Source organism: Eleutherodactylus coqui, chromosome 13, assembly GCF_035609145.1.
Source record: "Eleutherodactylus coqui strain aEleCoq1 chromosome 13, aEleCoq1.hap1, whole genome shotgun sequence".
In the NCBI taxonomy this organism is placed as follows: Eukaryota; Metazoa; Chordata; class Amphibia; order Anura; family Eleutherodactylidae; genus Eleutherodactylus; species Eleutherodactylus coqui.
In genome coordinates this window covers 104,728,046-104,750,557 of record NC_089849.1, presented here as the reverse complement: position 1 = coordinate 104,750,557, position 22,512 = coordinate 104,728,046, and the positions used below count along the sequence as shown (strand labels likewise).

At 39.8% G+C, this 22,512-nt stretch overlaps 1 protein-coding gene across 1 annotated transcript in view; it reads right to left on the bottom strand.

Annotated features, from left to right (window-relative positions):
• LOC136587427 (ATP-binding cassette sub-family A member 9-like) overlaps nucleotides 1-22,512 on the bottom strand; it is a 103,257-nt gene that overhangs the window by 36,373 nt on the left and 44,372 nt on the right. The window contains exons 13-23 of the mRNA XM_066585996.1: nucleotides 21,067-21,157; nucleotides 20,815-20,954; nucleotides 19,216-19,335; nucleotides 18,910-19,111; nucleotides 17,939-18,102; nucleotides 17,558-17,685; nucleotides 14,867-15,004; nucleotides 13,787-13,891; nucleotides 13,526-13,696; nucleotides 9,888-10,001; nucleotides 9,689-9,802 (exon numbers count right to left, since the gene is read on the bottom strand). Of these exons, the coding sequence (XP_066442093.1) occupies nucleotides 9,689-9,802; nucleotides 9,888-10,001; nucleotides 13,526-13,696; nucleotides 13,787-13,891; nucleotides 14,867-15,004; nucleotides 17,558-17,685; nucleotides 17,939-18,102; nucleotides 18,910-19,111; nucleotides 19,216-19,335; nucleotides 20,815-20,954; nucleotides 21,067-21,157 (1,487 nt within the window). The remainder of the gene's footprint in view (nucleotides 1-9,688; nucleotides 9,803-9,887; nucleotides 10,002-13,525; nucleotides 13,697-13,786; nucleotides 13,892-14,866; nucleotides 15,005-17,557; nucleotides 17,686-17,938; nucleotides 18,103-18,909; nucleotides 19,112-19,215; nucleotides 19,336-20,814; nucleotides 20,955-21,066; nucleotides 21,158-22,512) is intronic.

The following is a 22,512-nucleotide window of genomic DNA, read 5'->3' as shown; positions in this document are numbered from 1 at the left end:
TATCTATACAATATCTATACAATATCTATCCATCTCATATCTATCTATCTCATATCTATCTATCCCATATCTATCTATCCCATATCTATCTATCTATCTCATATCTATCTATCCATATATGTTTCCCATATCTATCTATTAGAGATGAGCGAACGTACTCGGATAAGCACTACTCGTCCGAGTAATGTGCTTTATCCGAGTATCTCGCCGCTCGTCCTGAAAGATTCGGGGCGCTCCGCTGCTGACAGGTGAGTCGCAGCGGGGAGCGGGGCAGAGCGGGCGGGAGAGAAGGAGAGAAAGATCTCCCCTCCGTTCCTCCCCGCTCTCCCCTGCAGCTCCCTGCTCCGCAGCGTGTCCCGAATCTTTCAGGACGAGCGGGGAGGTACTCGGAAAAAGCACATTACTCGGACGAGTAGTGCTTATCTGAGTACGTTCGCTCATCTCTACTATCTATCTATCTCATATCTATCTATATATCCTATATCTATCTATCTATCTATCTATCTATCTCATATCTATCTATCTATCTATCTATCTATCTATCTCATATCTATCTATCCCATATCTATCTATCTTTCTATCTGATATCTATCTATCTCATATCTATCTATCTATCTTATATATATATCTAGCCCATATCTATCTATCTCATATCTATCTATCTATCTTTCCCATATCTATCTATCTATCTATCTATCTATCTGTCTATCCCATATCTATATCTATCTATCTATCTATCTCATATCTATCTATCCCATATCTATCTATCTCATATATATCTATCCCATATCTATCTATCTCATATATATCTATCCCATATCTATCTATCTCATATATATCTATCCCATATATATCCCATATCTATCTACATATCTATCTATCTATCTATCTATCTATCTATCTCATATCTATCTATCCCATATCTATCTATCTTTCTATCTATCTCATATCTATCTAATATCCATCTATCCCATATCTATCTATGTATCTATCTATCTATCTATCTATCCCATATCTATCTATCTATCTATCCCATATCTATCTGATATCTATCTCATGTCTATCTATCTCATATCTATCTATCTATCTATCTATCTATCTATCTATCTATCTATCTATCTATCTCATATCTATCTATCCCATATCTATCTTTCTCATATCTATCTATCTTTCTATCTATCTCATATCTATCTAACTGTCTATCCCATATCTATCTCATATCTATCCCATATCTATAGATAGATAGTTATGGGATATCTATTAAGGATGAGCGAGTATACTCGCTAAGGCACTACTCGTTCGAGTAATGTGCCTTAGACGAGTATCTCTCTGCTCGTCCTTAAAGATTCGGGGACCGCCGCGGGGCGGGGAGTTGCGGGGGAGAGCAGGGAGGAACGGAGGGGAGATCTCTCTCTCCCTCTCTCCCGGCCGCTCTCCCCTGCTCCCCGCCGCGACTCACCTGTCAGCCGCAGCGGCGGCCCCGAATCTTTATGGACGAGCAGGGAGATACTCGTCTAAGGCACATTACTCGAACGACTAGTGCCTTAGCGAGTATACTCGCTCATCCTTAATAAATATCCCATAACTATCTATCTATGAGATAGGTAGATAAGGGATAGATATGAGATAGATATGGGATAGACAGTTAGATAGATATGGGATAGATAGATAGATAGATAGATAGATAGATAGATAGATATGAGATAGATAGATATGGGATGGATATATATGAGATAGATAGATAGATAGATAGATATGTATTTATGTACTTCATATCTATCTATCTATCTCATATCTATCTATTCCATATCTATCTATCTATCTATCTTTCTATCCCATATCTATCTATTTATCTCATAACTATCTATCTATCTATCTATTCTATATCTATCTATCTATCTATGTTTCCCATATCTATCTATCTATCTATCTATCTATCTCATATCTATCTATCCCATATCTATCTATCCCATATCTATCTATCCCATATCTATCTATCTATCTATCTATCCCATATCTATCTATCTATCTATCTCATATCTATCTATCTCATATCTATCTATCTATCTATCTATCTATCTATCTATCTATCTATCTATCTATCTATCCCATATCTATCTATCTCATATCTATCTATCTGATATCTATCTATCTCATATCTATCTATTTATCTCATATCTATCTATCTATCCCATATCAATCTATCTATCTCATATCTATCTATGCCATATCTATCTATGCCATATCTATCTATCTCATATCTATCTATCTATGCCATATCTATCTATCTATCTATCTATCTATCTATCTCATATCTATCTATCTATCCCATATCTATACAATATCTATACAATATCTATCCATCTCATATCTATCTATCTCATATCTATCTATCCCATATCTATCTATCCCATATCTATCTATCTATCCCATATCTATACAATATCTATACAATATCTATCCATCTCATATCTATCTATCTCATATCTATCTATCCCATATCTATCTATCCCATATCTATCTATCTATCTCATATCTATCTATCCATATATGTTTCCCATATCTATCTATTAGAGATGAGCGAACGTACTCGGATAAGCACTACTCGTCCGAGTAATGTGCTTTATCCGAGTATCTCGCCGCTCGTCCTGAAAGATTCGGGGCGCTCCGCTGCTGACAGGTGAGTCGCAGCGGGGAGCGGGGCAGAGCGGGCGGGAGAGAAGGAGAGAAAGATCTCCCCTCCGTTCCTCCCCGCTCTCCCCTGCAGCTCCCTGCTCCGCAGCGTGTCCCGAATCTTTCAGGACGAGCGGGGAGGTACTCGGATAAAGCACATTACTCGGACGAGTAGTGCTTATCTGAGTACGTTCGCTCATCTCTACTATCTATCTATCTCATATCTATCTATATATCCTATATCTATCTATCTATCTATCTCATATCTATCTATCTATCTCATATCTATCTATCTTTCTATCTGATATCTATCTATCTCATATCTATCTATCTATCTTATATATATATCTAGCCCATATCTATCTATCTCATATCTATCTATCTATCTTTCCCATATCTATCTATCTATCTATCTATCTATCTATCTATCTATCTATCTATCTGTCTATCCCATATCTATATCTATCTATCTATCTATCTATCTATCTCATATCTATCTATCCCATATCTATCTATCCCATATCTATCTATCTCATATCTATCTATCTCATATATATCTATCCCATATCTATCTATCTCATATATATCTATCCCATATATATCCCATATCTATCTATCTATCTATCTATCTATCTATCTCATATCTATCTATCCCATATCTATCTATCTATCTATCTATCTCATATCTATCTATCTATCTATCTATCTATCTATCTATCTATCTATCTATCTATCTATCTTTCCCATATCTATCTATCTCATATCTATTTATCTCATATCTATTTATCTCATATCTATCTATCCCATATCTATCTATCTATTTATCTCATTATCACTGAGAAAGGCCCAAAACTAAAATTTAACCTTTATTTATAAAAATTAAAATACCATCCCCTGTGTGGGGGTGTTTTTTTTGACCCAAACAGACACACAAAAACAAACAATAACTCAATGGGTAGAGCAATATGTTGCTAAGATATCCAGCTATGCTGACCAACGGATATTCGAGGATAAGTACGCTTAAATGCGTAACAAGGGTACAGATTGGCTAACTTGCCAAGAGAAGTTTCTATTAAATATTATTTAGAACCCACTGTGCCCATATGGGGACCACTATTATGATAGACCAGAAGCCAACCACGGCCCTGATACTGTATGTCCAGGATCACGTATCCAGACTAAGTGATTACAGAACAAGGTGTTTAGCCACAGGGCAACCGGTTAGTATAAGGCGTGTGGCCACTATAGTGGATGGGTAGTCCTACACTTAAAGAAACTCCTCCTAGGAGCACAAATTATTATATCCGTAAGGTTCAGTATTTCTATAAATTGCTCCCCAATAGAAATAATGGTCCATCAAGACCCATGTACTATTTCTGGGTCCTGAACGTATGTTGGTCTAACAACAAACTGAAAATTACACGACACTTTGACACAAAAAGGCCAACAGAGCATTAGAGTGTCATGCGTGTTAATTAACAAGCTAGTCTGCGATGACGTTGAGACTTGCTTGTTGCACTAACGCTAAACCCTGATGTCGGTTATGGCAGTCATAAAGAAATTGCTGTAAGTGATGTCAACCACAGCGTTCCAAAAAACGTCTGAGCGTCGACGCGTTTCTACGGTGCAGCTATTTAGATATAGCACCGCTTCATCAGGACAAAGATAAAACGTATACTATAATTTGTTGTTTGATGACTACTGTAATAGAACATTCAAGGCGTAAGCTAAATGCACTGTGTCGCCTATGGATAAGTAGTTCTTTAATTGAAAGAAGTGCCAGGAGGGCTGTCAAACAGAAGTGCTGTGGGTCAGCGGCGCTGCTTATAGTTAATTTGGCGGCTATTATCGCTATTGCATTTGGGCTCAGCCGTCCTGGTGTGTTATCAATACAACCTCTATCAGCCCTCCTGGCACTTCTTTATATATAGATATGGGATAGATAGATATGAGATAGATAAATAGTTAGATGGATAGATATGAGATAGATAGATATGAAATACAAAGATAGATTTCTACCCCATAACTATCTATCTATCTATCTATCCCATATCCATCTATCCCATATATAGATATGGGATAGATATGAGAAAGATAGATAGATAGATAGATAGATAAATAGATAGATATGAGATAGATAGATATGGGATAGATAGATAGATAGATAGATATGAGATAGATATGTAATACATAGATAGATAGATAGATACTTATGGGATAGATATCTATCTATGTATTACATATCTATCTCATATCTATCTATCTATCTATCTATCTATCTCATATCTATCTATCTATCTCATATCTATCTCACTATCTATCTCATATCTATCTATATATCCCATATCTATCTATCTATCTATCTATCTATCTCATATCTCTCTGTCTGTCTATCTCATATCTATCTATCTATCCCATATGTATCTCATATCTATCCCATATCTATCTATCTCATATATATCCATCCCATATCTATCTATCTATCTATCTATCTATCTATCTATCTATCTATCTATCCCATATCTATCTAACTGTCTATCCCATATCTATCTCATATCTATCCCTTATCTACCTATCTCATAGATAGATAGTTATGGGATATCTATTATGGATGAGTGAGTATACTTGCTAAGGCACTACTCGTTCGAGTAATGTGCCTTAGACGAGTATCTCCCTGCTCGTCCTTAAAGATTCGGGGGCCGCCGCGGGGCGGGGACCTGCGGGGGAGAGCGGGGAGGAATGGAGGGGAGATCTATCTCTCCCTCTCTCCCGGCCGCTCTCCCCTGCTCCCTGCCGTGATTCACCTGTCAGCTGCACCGGCCCCCAAATCTTTAAGGAAGAGCAGGGAGATACTCGTTTAAGGCACATTACTCGAACGAGTAGTGCCTTAGCGAGTATACTCACTCATCCTTAATATCTATCTATCTTTCTATCTATCAATCAATCTATCTATCTATCTCTCTCATAGCTATCTATTTATCTATCTATCTAATACCTATCTTTCTATCTAATACCTATCTATCTAATACCTATCTATCTCATATCCATCTATCTATCTATCCCATATCTATCTATCCCATATCTATCTATCTCAGATAGATAGATATGGGATAGATAGATAGATAGATAGATATGGGATAGATAGATAGATATGAGATAGATAGATATGGGATAGATATATATGAAATAGATATATATGGGATAGATAGATATGGGATAGATAGATAGATAGATATGGGATACATAAATAGATAGATAGATATGGGATAGATAGATATGGGATGGATAGATATGGGATAGATAGATATGAGATAGATAGATAGATAATGAAATACATAGATATCTATCCCATAACTATCTATCTATGTATGAGATAGATAGATATGGGATAGATATGAGATACATATGGGATAGATAGATAGATATGAGATAGATAGATAGATAGATAGATATGAGATAGATAGATATGAGATAGATAGATAGATATGAGAGAGATAGATATGGGATAAATACATAGATAGATATTAGATAGATAGATATGAGATAGATAAATATGAGATAGATAGATAGATATGAGATAGATAGATAGATATGAGATAGAAAGATATATAGATAGATAGATATGAGATAGATAGATATGAGATAGATATTAGATAGATACGAGATAGATAGATAGATATGAGATAGATATTAGATAGATAGATAGATAGATAGATAGATATGGGATAGATCGATATGAGATAGATAGATATGAGATAGATAGATATGATATAGATAGATATGAGATAGATAGATATGAGATAGATGGATATGAAATACATAGATAGATATCTATCCCATAACTATCTATTTATCTATGAGATAGATAGATATGGGATAGATATGAGATACATATGGGATAGATATGAGATAGATAGACAGACAGATAGATATGAGATAGATAGATAGATAGACAGATAGATAGATATGAGATAGATAGATAAGAGATAGATAGATAGATAGATAGATAGATATGGGATAGATAGATATGGGATAAATAGATATGAGATAGATAGATCGATAGATATATATGAGATAGATAGATATGAAATACATAGATAGATATCTATCCCATAACTATCTATCTATCTATCTATGAGATACATAGATATGGGATAGATATGAGATACATATGGGATAGATAGATATGAGATAGATAAACAGACAGATAGATATGAGATAGATATGAGATAGATAGATATGAGATAGATAGATAGATTTTACATAGATAGATATGAGATAGATAGATATGAAATACATAGATAGATTTCTACCCCATAACTATCTATCTATCTCATATCTATCTATCTATCTATCTATCTATCCCATATCTATCTATCTATCTATCTATCTATCTATCTCATATATAGATATGTGATAGATAGATATGAGATAGATGGATAGATATGAGGTAGATAGATAGATATGGGATAGATAGATAGATAGATAGATAGATAGATAGATATGGGATAGATAGATAGATATGGGATAGATAGATAGATAGATAGATAGATAGATAGATAGATAGATAGATAGATATGGGATAGATGGATATTAGATAGATATGAGATAGATAGAAAGATAGATAGATGGATAGATAGATATGATATAGATAGATATGAGATAGATAGATATGAGATAGATGGATATGAAATACATAGATAGATATCTATCCCATAACTATCTATTTATCTATGAGATAGATAGATATGGGATAGATATGAGATACATATGGGATAGATATGAGATAGATAGACAGACAGATAGATATGAGATAGATAGATATGGGATAGATAGATATGGGATAAATTGATATGAGATAGATAGATCGATAGATATATATGAGATAGATAGATATGAGATAGATAGATAGATAGATAGATAGATATGAGATACATAGATAGATAGATATGAGATAGATAGATATGGAATACATAGATAGATATCTATCCCATAACTATGTATCTATCTATGAAATAGATAGATAGATAGATAGAATAGATAGATAGATAGATATGGGATAGATATGAGATACATATGGGATAAATAGATAGATATTATATAGATAGATAGATATGAGATAGATAGATAGATATGAGATAGATAGATATATGGGATAGATATGAGATACATATGGGATAGATAGATATGAGATAGATAGATAGATAGATAGATAGATAGATAGATATGGGATAGATAGATAGATATTAGAAAGATAGATATGGGATAGATAGATAGATAGATAGATATGAGATAGATAGATAGATAGATAGATAGATAGATAGATAGATAGATAGATATGAGATAGATAGATAGATATGAGATAGATAGATATGAGATAGATAGATAGATATGAGATAGATAGATAGATAGATATTAGATAGATAGATATGCGATAGATAGATAGATAGATAGATAGATATGAGATAGATAGATATGAGATAGATAGATATGAGATAGATAGATATTAGATAGATAGATATGAGATACATAGATAGATATGAGATAGATAGATATGAGATAGACAGACAGACAGATATGAGATAGATAGATAGATATAGGATAGATAGATAGATATTAGATAGATAGATATGAGATAGATATAAAAAACATAGATAGATTTCTACCCCATAACTATCTATCTATCTCATATCTATCTATCTATCTCATATATATCTATTCCATATCTATCTATCTATCTATCTATCTATCTCATACCTATCTATCTATCTATCCCATATCTATCTATCTTATATATATCTATCCCTTATCTATCTATCTTTCTATCTCATATCTATCTATCTCCTTTCTATCTATCTATCCCATATCTATCTATTTATCTCATATGTATCTATCTCATATCTATCTATCCCATAACTATCTATCTATCTATCTATCTATCTATCCCATATCTATTTGTCATTCTATCTCATATCTATCTATTTATTTTATATCTATCTAACTCCTATCTATGTATGTATCTATCTATCTATCTATCTATCTAATATCTATCTATCTATCTATCTATCTATCTATCTATCTCATATCTATCTATCTATCTATCTATCTATCTATCTATCCATCTCATATCTATCTATCTAATATATATCTATCTATCTCATATCTATCTATCCCATATCTATCTATCTATTTCATATCTATATATCTATCTATCTGTCTCATATCTATCTATCCCATATCTATCTATCTATCTATCTATCTATCTATCTGTCTATCTATCTATCTCATATCTATCTATTTATCTATCTATCTATCTATCCCATATCTATCTATCTCATATATATCTATCCCTTATCTATCTATCTATCTTTCTATCTCATATCTATCTATCTCCTTTCTATCTATCTATCCCATATCTATGTATTTATCTCATATGTATCTATCTCATATCTATCTATCCCATATCTATCTATCTATCTATCTATCTATCTATCTATCTATCTATCTATCTATCTATCTATCCCTATTTGTCGTTCTATCTCATATCTATCTATTTCATATCTAACTCCTATCTATGTATCTATCTATCTACCTATCTATCTCATATCTATCTATCTATCTATCTATCTATCTCATATCTATGTATCTAATATATATCTATCTATCCCATATCTATCTATCTATTTCATATCTATATATCTATCAATCTCATATCTATCTATCTCCCATATCTATCTATCTCATATCTATTTATCTATCTATCTCATATCTATTTATCTATCTATCTCATATCTATCTATCTCATATCTATCTGTCTATCTATCTCATATCTATCTATCTATCTCATATCCCTCCATCTAATATCTATCTCATATCTATTTATCTATCTATCTATATCTCATATCTATCTGTCTATCTATCTATCTATCTATCTATCTATCTATCTATCTATCTATCACAGCAGCTTCTTTACAGTATTATAAATGACCACATACAGACAGAGGGTCCTACTTACTATGGCCATCATCATGCCAATGAGTGCGCTGGGTGGTAAGAGGAACATGTACAAGATGTGAAATATACTGGAATAAAGCCTTTTGCCCCCCATTAACTGGGGGATGATACTTGCCTGTAGGAAAATAAAACAAAAGAATGTTCTGTGAAGACGCAGAGCAGCCAGGAAAACGAACACAAGTCACACAACAGTGTCTTACCATGACAAAGAAGAATGACCAACAATCGTGATGTCTCTTCCCTCTTCTGAATATAAAGGAGAGGACATAGACATACAGGACAATGGCGGCACCATACTGCAGGACGTCAATGATCTACGAGAGATTGTATGGGATTACTGATGGGTATTCCAAGAATTCCAAACACCCATCATCTTTAAATAAGGGAGATGGAACAATACCTCCACAGTGCCACCAATTGGATGGCAGCATTCCTTCAAGTCAAAGTCAGACTCTTTATACAAGCCTTGTAACAGTTCCCAGTCATTCTTACAAGGCTTGTATAAAGAGTCTGACATTACCTTGAAGGATTGCTGCCTTTCAATAGGTGGCACTGTGGAGGTATTGTTCCATTTCCCTTATTTGAATATTACCCAGAGGAGCATAAATGGCCTTCTAAGTCTCCTCACTCACTCACCGTCTAGGTGCTCTCCCTAAGGAGAAAAGATAGCATTTCTGACCCTCATGATCTTTAGTAATGGGAACATGACAATAAGAGCAGCAGCAAAGCTAAGAATGAGCTAAAGTTAGTGACAACAAGTCATAGTGAAGAGCTTCTCAATCTGTGGGTCAGGATAGTTGTCGTCCGGAATCTGCTCTCCTGGCAATGACATTTGGGTTACAGGACAGTGACACAATGACATTTAGGTCTGTCAAAATGGTGAGAGGCAAAAGTGAAGGAGAACACAAATAAATGTATGCCATCCTGGCTTCTCGATACAATCCTTACTCTGTGTCTAGAGTCTAATGACGTTTAGCTGTTTAGGAGTAATTACATAACTAATATTTCAAGAGTTTGTGATTATTTTATAACGTGTATATATAGATCTTTACTGCCGTGTCCAAAAGAAGCATGGAGTAAGTGACGATTATATCCACCTGATTGAACGAATGAAGATTATGTCCTTCTGCTTCCTCAGTGACATTGGGGTAAAGTTATCAAGCTGTCTTGGTAAGAATTTCTTTTGTTGCCGATCGCAACGAATCAGAGCTCAGCTTTCATATATTAATGAGGTCTGGTAAAATAAAACCTGAGCTCTGATTGGTTGATATGGGCAACAAATGACATTCTTGCTATAACCTCAAATTAAAATGAACTGACACTTCTTTGATAAAGACATTGCAACCTATTACAGCTGGTACGAATAACACTGATGTCATCGAGTTCATGAAACAGCGCTATTTACTTGCAAACAATCTGGACTGCGGGAACTGCCGTCAACCTCTGTGTTGGATCGCTCGTCGCCAATGTACTGATGGATATTTTGGAAGTATATTAACAAGAACTGTGCATCATCGTGGGGGTTCTTTAAAAAAGAATCTTTCTTTGAAAAGTTTTACATCTCTCTAAAGAAGTGACTACATGTTGCTTACCTCCGGAGTTTGGAAACCTCTAAAAAACAAGCTGCGCAACTGACTGGAATATCCAAAGCGCCATAGTTCTTTAAAACTTTTATCGTGAAGCATGAAGTGTCTATGTTTGTACTAACCCTGTTTTGGGCTAAGGTCCCGGTTATTATGTTCAAGTTGACAAGTGTTGTTTTAGTCATAAAGTACCATTGCGGGGGAGCCCAGGATTGTGAAATATGGGTCTTTGGGATTGTGAACATGGCATATAGAAATTGTTCCTGACCGAAGTGCCGGAACCCTCCTTCCTATTATTCGACATGCGGTGCTTCCAGGTTCTACGATGCACCGCGATTGCTAGGTTGCCTACAACAATATTCAACTAGCACTTAATTTCAGTCATGAACGTGTTAATCATAGGGATCCAAAATGTAAATTTGTTTCTCCAACTGGTACGCACACGCAACATATAGAGTCTAACTGGAATAGATACAAGGCTCGTATCCAAACAAAAAGCCATGTTCTTCTTCCAGAATATCTTGCAGAATTTATGTGAAGAGAACAGTTTGGCAAGGAAGAATTTCACACTCTGCTTCCGCATATTACAGAATATTTTCCTGTTTAGGGTTATGCAGTGTGATTATGTTTATGTTTGTTATCTTTATGCTTATGTTTATAAATAAATAATCACAAAAAATATTGGCAGGAGGCATATACATTTGTGTCACATGAAATTTCTGCCCTAGGGGAACATGCTCTTCACTACTTCATTTGTGTTAACACCATTTGTGTCAAGTGAAGTTTATGTCCTAGGGGGACATGATATTCATCGAAACCAGAAGCACAGAGTACACCAATGTTGTCAGTAATGCTACCTTTAGCCTAAGTGGGTAAGTCACAAGGTAAGAGAGTGATACGTCTCCCTTATGAAGAATCAAGAGTACTGTTACTATGACACAGCTACCCATTACCTGCAAAGCTCCGCCTCTTTGGTGAAGTGGCTAGCATATTACCAAGTGATGGAAGAGGAGGAGAGGTCCTGTTATTAAAGCATTGGTAGGTGCTCACCCTTTATGCTGGGTTGAGCGCTAAAGCACGCCTAGTAGTTCATGCAGGGCTAAATGTGCAGCACAGACAGCCAAAGAGACATCAGGGCCGATACTCATTAATGTATGGGAGCACGAAAAGGACAGTTTGTGTAGGTTGGGTCAAGGTTAGTGGGGTGTCAAAGATGTCTATGCTTCAGGTCTTGTGTAGAGACAAGTTGTGGCTGGAAGAAGACATCATGGTAGTCTGGGCTGTATGGAAAACACAGAAAAGTGAACATCTCCAGTCAGAAAGGATGTCACCTGTGAGTCATTGATTTTTACTGTATTGTAATCATTTAGTCTATATTTATTGCAATATGGGTGTAACCCGCATGGGAAAAGAACCAATTATTTTCAATGGGTTTATACACATAGACATTTTTTCTCTCGGACCGAGAGTCCAAGATACAAAAGGTCACAGCAAGTCTTATTTTTTTGTCAGTTCTCATTCAAGAATCACCCATTATTTCTTATGTGTCCATAAACAAAATCGCATTATACTCGTTGCGTTTTTTTTTCTTTCATTTTAACTACTGGAGCAACATCAATTTTTTTCATGTGCGTGAAAAACGGAACAGTGATGCAATGCGATGTGTTTTTAAATGCATCGCATAAAGAGCGAGTATAATGTAGGTCTTATATCACATTCTCTTGTCTAACTATGAGCCTTATGTGGTCTGCAGAATGCCTGTGAAGAACTGGTATCGACCACTATATGATCACTGTATGCTGGTAATATCGATACGATCTTTGTATAACTACTATAATTAGGATGCGCCTCTACAGTCAGCTCAATAGAAATCCACTAAGGATTTTTTTTCTCCTGCGTTGAACCTCTTTCTTCGCCGTTGAGTACAACATTATGACACACTGACATGTGAAGTGCAGAAGAAACAGGAACACTATCTTTTCTCCTTAGGGAGGGCACCTAGAAAGTGAGTGAGGAGACTTATAAGGCCATTCATGCTCCTCTGGGTAATATGCAAATAAGGAAGATGGAACAATACCTCTGCAGTGCCACCTATTGAAATTCTAATAGGTGGCACTACAGAGGTATTGTACAGAAGACTGACACACTGACATGTGAGGTACATAATAAGGACACACTGACATTCAGGGTACAGGTCTATGATGGATATGTCACCAGTAATAACCCAGCAGCTATGGGACATGACCCTCTCTCACCAGCAGTGATACCACCCAATAGTCCAGAAGAATCATATAGTTGAATACAAATACAATGGCGAGCATGAGAAAGAGCAGCAACCAGTAAAAGGGTATGTCCACCAGTGCCTGTCCACACCAGTATGCAGAGGGGAAGAGGCCGGAGATCTGTAGCTGAGAGCGAGCCTTGATCTACACAAAAACAGAGAAGAATGAGTGGTAAGAACCATTTATATATTTGTATCCCGCACTGCAAGCCACCCTGAGGTGCAAGACACTCACCCTAAGGTCCTCAATGCTGCTCATTGCAAAGTGGGGTGCCATGCCTGTTGCAAAGATCATGAATAACAGACTTTCATAAAATATATAGCCCTCTTGTTCATAAATCTACAGGAAATAAGAGAAGAATGACACACATCTACCTCTGTTCGCCAAAACCTGTCCCTGACCAATATGTTCATCTAGGACTGGAAACACGACTATGCTGGACTAAAGAACTATAGAAGGATCCCATCAATGATATGACTACACTGGACCTAAAGAGGGTTCATATTAATGACATTACACTAAATCCATACAGCTACAGAAGGGCCATATCAATGATGGAGCTATGATGGACCTACAGTATAGAAGGACCATTCAATGATGTGTCTACAGTGGACCTATAGTTTTATACCAATGACAGATCTGCACTGGACTTATAGAAGGGTCATTTACTTACAGGATAACAATGAAGTGTTGGATCTAGTGGTGCAAAAGGGGTGTCGTGTCTTCTTAAGGAGAGCACTCAAAAAGTGTGTGGAGACACCTAGGGGGTGAGTAGGTCAGGGGATGGTATAGTCTCTCCCCAAAGAGAACACCCAAAAGGGAGGTCGGGACAACTAGAAGGTAAGTGAGGAGACTTATAAGGCCATGCAAGCTCCTCTGGGTAATTTATGCAAATTAGGAAGATGGAAAAAGACCTCTGCAGTGCCACCTATTGGATGGCATCATTCCTGCAAATCAATGTGACTTTTTAACAAGTCTTAACAATGATTGGGAATAAGAAAACCAAGCCAGGAAACTATGCACAGACAGCTATTCCGGAGTGTTTGCCCCCCCCATCAGTGTGCAGTAAGTTACTGGCTTAGCTCTTGAGAGGCCTGTGACATGGGTCAGAAGGGGTGTTGTATCTCCTTAGGGAGAGCACCCAAAAAGTGTGTGGAGACACTTAGGAGGTGAGTGGGTCAGGAGATGGTATAGTCTCTCCCCAAGGAGAGGGATAGTCTCTCCCACTGAAAAGGGATCTAGTGGCAGCATACATTTCAGACTCACTTGTCTGTATAGGAGATCATAATGCATAGAATATGTTGTAGTACTCACCGGTAGGACAGGGTTACTCCATGTTTGGATTTGTTCATTGCGTTGGAAACTCTTTAGAAGAGAGTTACTGATGATGTTCACAAGCACTGGCAATGCGTTTTTGGATCGAGGATTTCCTACAATGGTGTATCTATAGTCCTGCGGTAAGAAATATGTCAATGTTTGAATGTTGATAGCTGGAGAAGTGAAAGCCTTTATTGAGAGTACCTATTCATGGAGGGGTGGGGGGCAATAAAAGCTGGGAACTTCCTGGATGTCCTGTCCAGGGACTGATCATACCTGATGTACAGACCAACACATCACCACTATAGGATGTCCTCAGCAGAACTTGTGCTGGATGCTTCCCAGGGATGTTGGGGGATACTGTCCCATGCAAATATTCAGTCAGGAGAGCTTCACTGAATATTCTGAGTGATGAGTTCTGTAATTTAGACCATGGTGGTGCGTTTTTCACTTATATCTCATAGATCGTGGTGACTTTTAGTGCAGGTGTAGTAGCTATCTTATATAATCCCTCCCCTAGAAGAAGTTGTCGGAATCGAATTAAACTTTTGTGATTGTAACATTGATATTAGTAAGGGATTACAATATCAGAGCAAAAGGAGAATTTATTGCTGAAAACTGTCCCCTTGAAGGGAGGCTCTAGTACCCTGTTGTACCACCTTTAGCTTGGATACAAGATGTGATACAGGCGGGCATGGAGGCTCTAGTACCCTGTTGTACCGCCTCTAGCTTGGATACAAGATGTGATACCGGCAGGCATGGAGGCTCTAGTACCCTGTTGTGCCACCTTTAGGTTGGATACAAGGTGTAATACAGGAGGGCATAGAGGCTCTAGTACCCTGTTGTTCTGCCTCTAGCTTGGATACAAGATGTTATACACGTGGGCATGGAGGCTCTAGCACCCTGTTGTTCTGCCTCTAGCTTGGATACAAGATGTTATACACGTGGGCATGGAGGCTCTAGCACCCTGTTGTACCGCCTCTAGATTAGATACAAGATGTGATAAGTGCGGTTATGGAGGCGCTAGTACCCTACTGTACCACCTGTAGCTTAGATACAAGATGTGATACATGCGATTATGGAGGCTCTAGTACCCTGTTGTACCGCCTCTAGCTTGAATACAAGATGTGATACAGGCAGGAATGGAGTCATACAGGTTCTTTATGGTATACGGCGACATATTTCTCTGCATTTGCTGTAAATCAGCCTGTAGATCGTGCAAACCCATAGGCTGTGGAAGCTGGCATCCCAGATGGTCCCATACATGTTCTATTTGCGATAAATCTAGCCACCGGGCAGCCACGGAAGTGTGATAATGTTGTGAGGGCTTCCTGTGACCCCCTTGTGTGTGCGGCCGAGCATTATCCTGCTGCCTCTTGGAAGTCATCATGAGAGGAAGACATGTGGCTGCAGGGTATCCTGAACATATCGCTGAGCTGCCATTGTCCCTCGTACCACTACTAGGGGTGACTGACAGTCATATGCGATGGTCCCCAGACCATCACACCAGCAGGTGGCAGTGCCGCTCCAAAGCAAAGACAAGATTGAGGCGCCCATCTTTTGGTATTCAGACATGAACACAGCCATCATTAGTGCCCAAACGAAACCTAAATTCATCACTAAAGATAACTTAGTTCCATTTCGCAACGGTCCAGTTTTGTCATTCACGACACCACTGAAAACGGAGGCTATGGTGGGTGAATGTCAAAGGCAGTACATGTAATGGGTGCCATGAGGCCAAATGTTCTTCAGCCAAGTGCCTAAAATTAGTTTAGTTAGAGACACGGCCCTGTATGGATGGTGCCACCTGTCTCTGGATGGCAGAAAATAAAAAAGGTTGGAGCTGATCGCGCTTGTTGGATGGTCAGACAATCCTTTCCACTGGTGGTCTGTCAAGGGGTCCTGAGACCAGTCACCTTGTGTGCCCCTCTCCACTGGTCCCAACGCCTCCTAACAGTCTGGTCAGATGCTCCTCTCTACTGGTGGTCTGTTGAGGGCATCCTGAGCCCGATTGCCTTGTGTGCCCTCACACATCCACTGGTCCCAACACCTCCTAACAGTCTGGTCAGATGCTCTTCTCTACTGGTGGTCTGCATGGGGCATCCTGAGCCCAGTCACCTTGTGTGCCCCTATCCACTGGTCCCAACACTTCCTAACAGTCTGGTAAGATGCTCTTCTCTATTGGTGGTCTGTAGGAGGCGTCCTGAGCCCAGTTGCCTTGTGTGCCCTCACACATCCACTGGTTCCAACACCTCCTAAAAGTCTTGTCAGAATGGTCCAGATGGTTGACTGTTCATTGATACGACCATCTAGCTTCTTGCATTCCAATAATCCGACCCCTCTCAGACTCTGGTAACGGGGTGAATAAATCTCTTCTCTGCGTCGTAGAGGCGTCTAGTGGTCAACAAGCTCTACACAAGTGGAAGAAGAGGTCACTACACACAAGGGGCCTCCGAGAGCCTCTTATAGGCCACGGGGGGAACCACTTTTAGGCCCTCGGGTGGCAAGATAATTCCTCTAATCCCCACAACTCTCATCATTTACATATCGGACTGAGATGGAACCGCATGCCACGTTTTGCAGGAAAATGATAACTCCTACTAGGTGCTTGATTTTTTTGACAAATAGTGTATAATAGAATGAACAGTGACCCAGGTTATCATCGGCCCTCCACACTCAGTTCCTTACCTCATCTTTTCCAGAAACCTCTATAGCTCCCTTGTAAGCTGTAGTGTTTGGGTCATATGGACCATCGATCACTTCCGTTACAATGTTCTGGGCTTTCACTGCGTTAATGAAGTCTTCTATAGGTGAACCTGGAAACATGTATGTGAAATACAAGAAAGTGTTGACAGTGGGAACTATTGTACAAACAGTTCAGTTTGGGGCCCCAGGACACTGAAGTCAGAGGTAATGCTGCCCACATTGTTTTCTGTATGTACTACCACATACCCTCCCTTAAGACCATATGTGGGCTGTGGAGGAAGCTGGGCTTGTATGGACTAAAGCACATATAGAAATATGGGTGCAGGTTTCGTTAATGTATCTTGTAGGTTCAGTCATCATTACCTGTATTGTTGTTGATGAGGAGGGAGGAATAATATGTGTGATTTCTATCTCCTGCTCCCAGGAAATACAGGTCTGGCCGCAGCTCCCACATGTGAGACTTCTGAAGGTTGTTGGTTGCAAAACCCACAATTACTGAGATAAGGAAGAGGAAGACCAGCAGCAATCTGAAGAGGTAACAGGAGTTATATAATTAACAGAGGCCAAGAGTCTCCGTTGCAAAATGTAACTTAGGTACCGCTGTATCTTGTCTCCACCAGAAGAATGGGTGGAGACATGCTGCACGCCCACAACCAACCCCAACAACTTAATTGGCTGGGCCAGAAATCTGTGCTCCTAACTTCGCTGTCATAATTTCCCCGGTGACCTTCTTCCCCTCCAACTTCGGCAGTGTAAGTTTTCCCCACCCTCCCCATCCATTGAATTCCCCCGCTGTCAGTATTCTTAGACGGTAACCCATCAAGCCGGCACCACCGTGGGCTCGTCGGTCCGCAGTGATACTTCCCCTGGCGCTGTAAATCCCCCCCCCTCCTCCGCTGCATTCACCCGCTGTCAGTGCCTCCATCACTCTACCTTCTCCCATCTGCTATGGCAAAGACGGTCACTCGCTGTCAGTCTCCTCGCCGGCGTTGCATAATGCTTGCAATACGTGACAGCACGGAGAAGACTGACAGTGCAGGAGACGGGAAGGTGCAAGGCAGAGTGGCAGAGTGTCACTGGCTCCCGGAGCTCTGGTGCAGTCTAGTACAGAAGCCGGGAAGGGCACAAGGGAGAGCAGCTGTGGGGTCAGTAGCATGAAGAGGCGGGAGGGGACATAATGGAAACCCATTCTCCAGCCCAGCCAATCAAGTTGTGGGTGTTGCTTGTCGGCGTGCAGCTTGTCTCCACCCATTCTTCTGATGGAGACAAGATACAACAGTACCGGTAACTTAGATCTGGAGATGCTGATGATATCCTTCATTGTGACCACTCACAGAGCTCGGAAGCCTTTCATGTTGTGCTTTAATTTCAGGAAGCGAATACGTGCGATGGCCATCACCTGTTGCCTCCATAATGCCATCCCACTGACTGTAGAGTTTCCGGCGTCTGACATCAGATGCACAGAATCCTCCATCTCGGAGCTTAGAATGTCCTTCTCTTCTTCACTCATCATTTCTTGACTAAAGACGGCATAATCTGTGTGGGATATACTATGTAAGATGTGAGCATGTGAAACATGGAAGGGTCTCACACTGACATGACTCCCACCCTTTCAGCCCCCCCAATCCCGAACACATTACCTCCTCCTTCAATCTCTGCTTCACCTTCCAACTTCAGGAAGACATCATTCAATGTCGTGACGGAGACACCGTAACTTGAGATGTCTTGTCCCACGAGCCCATCCAGGTGTGAGAAGAGATCTATACATTGTTTTGGTGATAGAAGACAGGCCATTATAACAATGTCCAAGATGTGAGGTTAATAAAGAACAGGTATTGTCGCCAAAAACACAAGAAAATACACTGAAGACTTAATCATGAGACAAGACAATGAAGACCAAAACACAAGACAGAGCAGAAAAGACCCAATCACAAGACAGGGCAGAGAATCCCCAAGGACAATACCCGATAATAAAGACTGAAATACAAGAATGGACAATGAAAACCCAACTACAAGACAGTGTAGTGAAGATCTAATCTCAAGACAAGACAATAAAGACCCAACCACAAGACAGGGTAGAGAAGACCCAACCACATGAAAGTGCAGAAAATACCCAGCCGTAGGCCAAAGCAGACAATACCCAACCATAGGCCAAAGCAGAAAATACCCAACCACAGGGCTGGTCAGAGAAAACTGAATCAGGGCTCGCCTTAGGGGCATGCAACCTGTGCAACTGCACAGGGCACATCACTCTCCCAATAAGAAAATGCAATCGCTTCCATGCATCAGCTGTACAGCTGATCATCAGCGCACAGCAAGCTGTAGAGGGAATAGACTTCTCTGAGATGCTGCTGGGCGCTGCTATCAGTATAAATCCCTGTCCTTTAGCAGCCTCTGCTACTCTGATTTCTCTTGTGACTGGCAGTACTTTGGGGCAGGTTAATGGCCCCCATTTGTATACGATTGATCCAGTCCTGTAGTGCAGCACGCTTGGCTGTTTCCATATACAGTTGGGCCAGGGGAAGTGGGGGCCACAACTTCAGATAGCTGCAGGTCCCAGAGGTGGCACCCAAACCTATTATACTATCCTGTGGATATGCTGTAATAGTCGAAGTAGGAATATCTCTTTAATGTTCCCTCACTTAAATGTACGGTGATCCAACCATGATACAAGATAATGAAGACCCAAACACAAGACAAGACAATGGAGCCAAATCATGAGACCGGACTAATGAACAATATAGGGCCATAAAGACCATAACACAAAACTAGACAATGAAGACCTAGCCGAAAGACAGTCCAACAAAGATCTGACCACAAGACAATAAAGATCCAACACACAAGACACGACAATCAAGTCCTAACCACAAGACAGAAGAGTGAAGACAAGACAATGAAAGACTAGATAAAGATCCATCCACAAGACTGAATAACAAAGATGTAACCACTTAACTAGCCAATGAAGACACAACAATAAAATAGAACAATGAAATACAACCATAAGACTGGACAATAGAGGCTCAGCCACAAAAGATGACATAGAAGACCCAACCACAAAAGATGACATAGAAAGCCCAACCACAAACCTAGATAATGCAGAAACAACCACAAGACAAAATAATGAAGACCCAACCAAAACACAGGACAGTGAAGACCCAGTCACCAGACTGTACAATGAATACCCAACCAAATGGCAAACTATGAAGACAGAACATTCGGGTGGCTTGCTATAATGTTACCTGGGAAGGCTTCCATATTCTGCAAGGGCAGAGTAAAGGTCATCTCATGCTCACTCTTGACAGAGAGTTTAGCATTGGAGACGTGTTGTTGTATCAGGGACGTAATGACTTCAGGGTCACATGACGGAGTCACTACCATTCTGACATGGAGAGATGGGAGGACGTTACTAGCCATATCCCATGGTCACAAAGATTCCAGCACAATAAAGACCCCCTCAGCCTTTTACTGATAATATAACTATTCCTGGTTACCTTAAATGATACCCGATTCCCCATTTTCTCTTGAGGAACAATGATGATCCCATACATTTCAATCTCCCGTTAGAGATCACAGCCTTCTGATCTGCAGATGAGAGGGGGTTAGCAGAATGTATGGGACAGATGCTGGGATCTGCAGTGTTACAGTAGAATGACTCTTATAGGGCACTCTTCATGACTATCTTAACTGAAGAAATATACAGATAGTGAAAAACAAAATGTAGCAGGAATGCACAACTTCATTCAACCAGATATGAAAAGCTCATAACACAAAACCCTTGTTAGAAGAAATTCTCCTTCAGCCAAGGAACTATGAGTGATATGAATGGAGTTCTGCCCCAGTGTTGGATGTCATGCATCAAGTTTGAGTGTCCCACCAAAGGAATCAACTGAAGAGGTGTGAGAACTGTAACACCCCAATACATTAGGCTGCCTGTCCACGGGCGTAGCGGTATCCCGCGGCAAATCTCCGCCGCGGGAGACGCCGCCCAGGAGCAGGAGCCGCCAGATGGATCTCTGCCTTATCTCATAGATAGGCTGACTGCGGAGGACCGCGGCAAATCGAAGCATGCTGTGATTTGCAGGCCGCGAGTGGAGAATTGCAATGATTGTCCGCTCGTGGACAAGGGGAAAGAGCTCTCCATAGCAACACTATGGAGAGCTTGAACTGCCTTCCCCACGGACGGGTTATCGCCGCGGGGAACGCAATTCAAACTCACCCATGGACAGGCAGCCTTACTGTGCATATGGCCAGAGGCCTAGTTCTTGTCACGGTGACGCCACACCCTAATTGGAACCTCCGGGTGGTATGCCGCAGAAAAAATGGAGACGAGTCCAGTATAGATTAGTAATCCGTAGATGAGCAGATTTATTAACTTGGGTAATTTGCAATGAACACAGCGGATTAAGTGGCTAGATGACTGATCACGGTTTGAACTTCACTGGAAAGTTATGACTCACTATTTTTTGTAGAAGTGGATCTGGGAGAGATGCTTCTCTTCCTCTGCTGTGGGATGCCAAGGGGACGGGTACTGACTCTGTCCGGCCTTTGGAAAAAATGTTCTGCATTCCTCGCGCTCTCTCTCTGACATCCTCCCACTTTCTGACTCTGACGACGACTCCCTAACTGCTCAAGGCTCCTCCTTATATCACCTTTCTCACTACCCGTCCACTTGCATAGAAGTTTGTGTGACTGCTTCCGGCCCCTGGGGCTCTGCACCAGTTAGATTAAACCTGACTGTCAGTCAATGGGAGGCCAGCTGATGTCAGTGATGAGCTCATTGCATAGAGCAGTGGTCCCCAACCATTTTGGCACCAGGGACCAGCTTCAAGCAAGACCATTTTTTACAAGGCCCGGCAGGGTTGGGCGGGACATGGGCAGGCCTTTGGTTATATGGGGTGGGGTTATGAAGGGGGTTGGAGTTTAGTGCATACTTATTT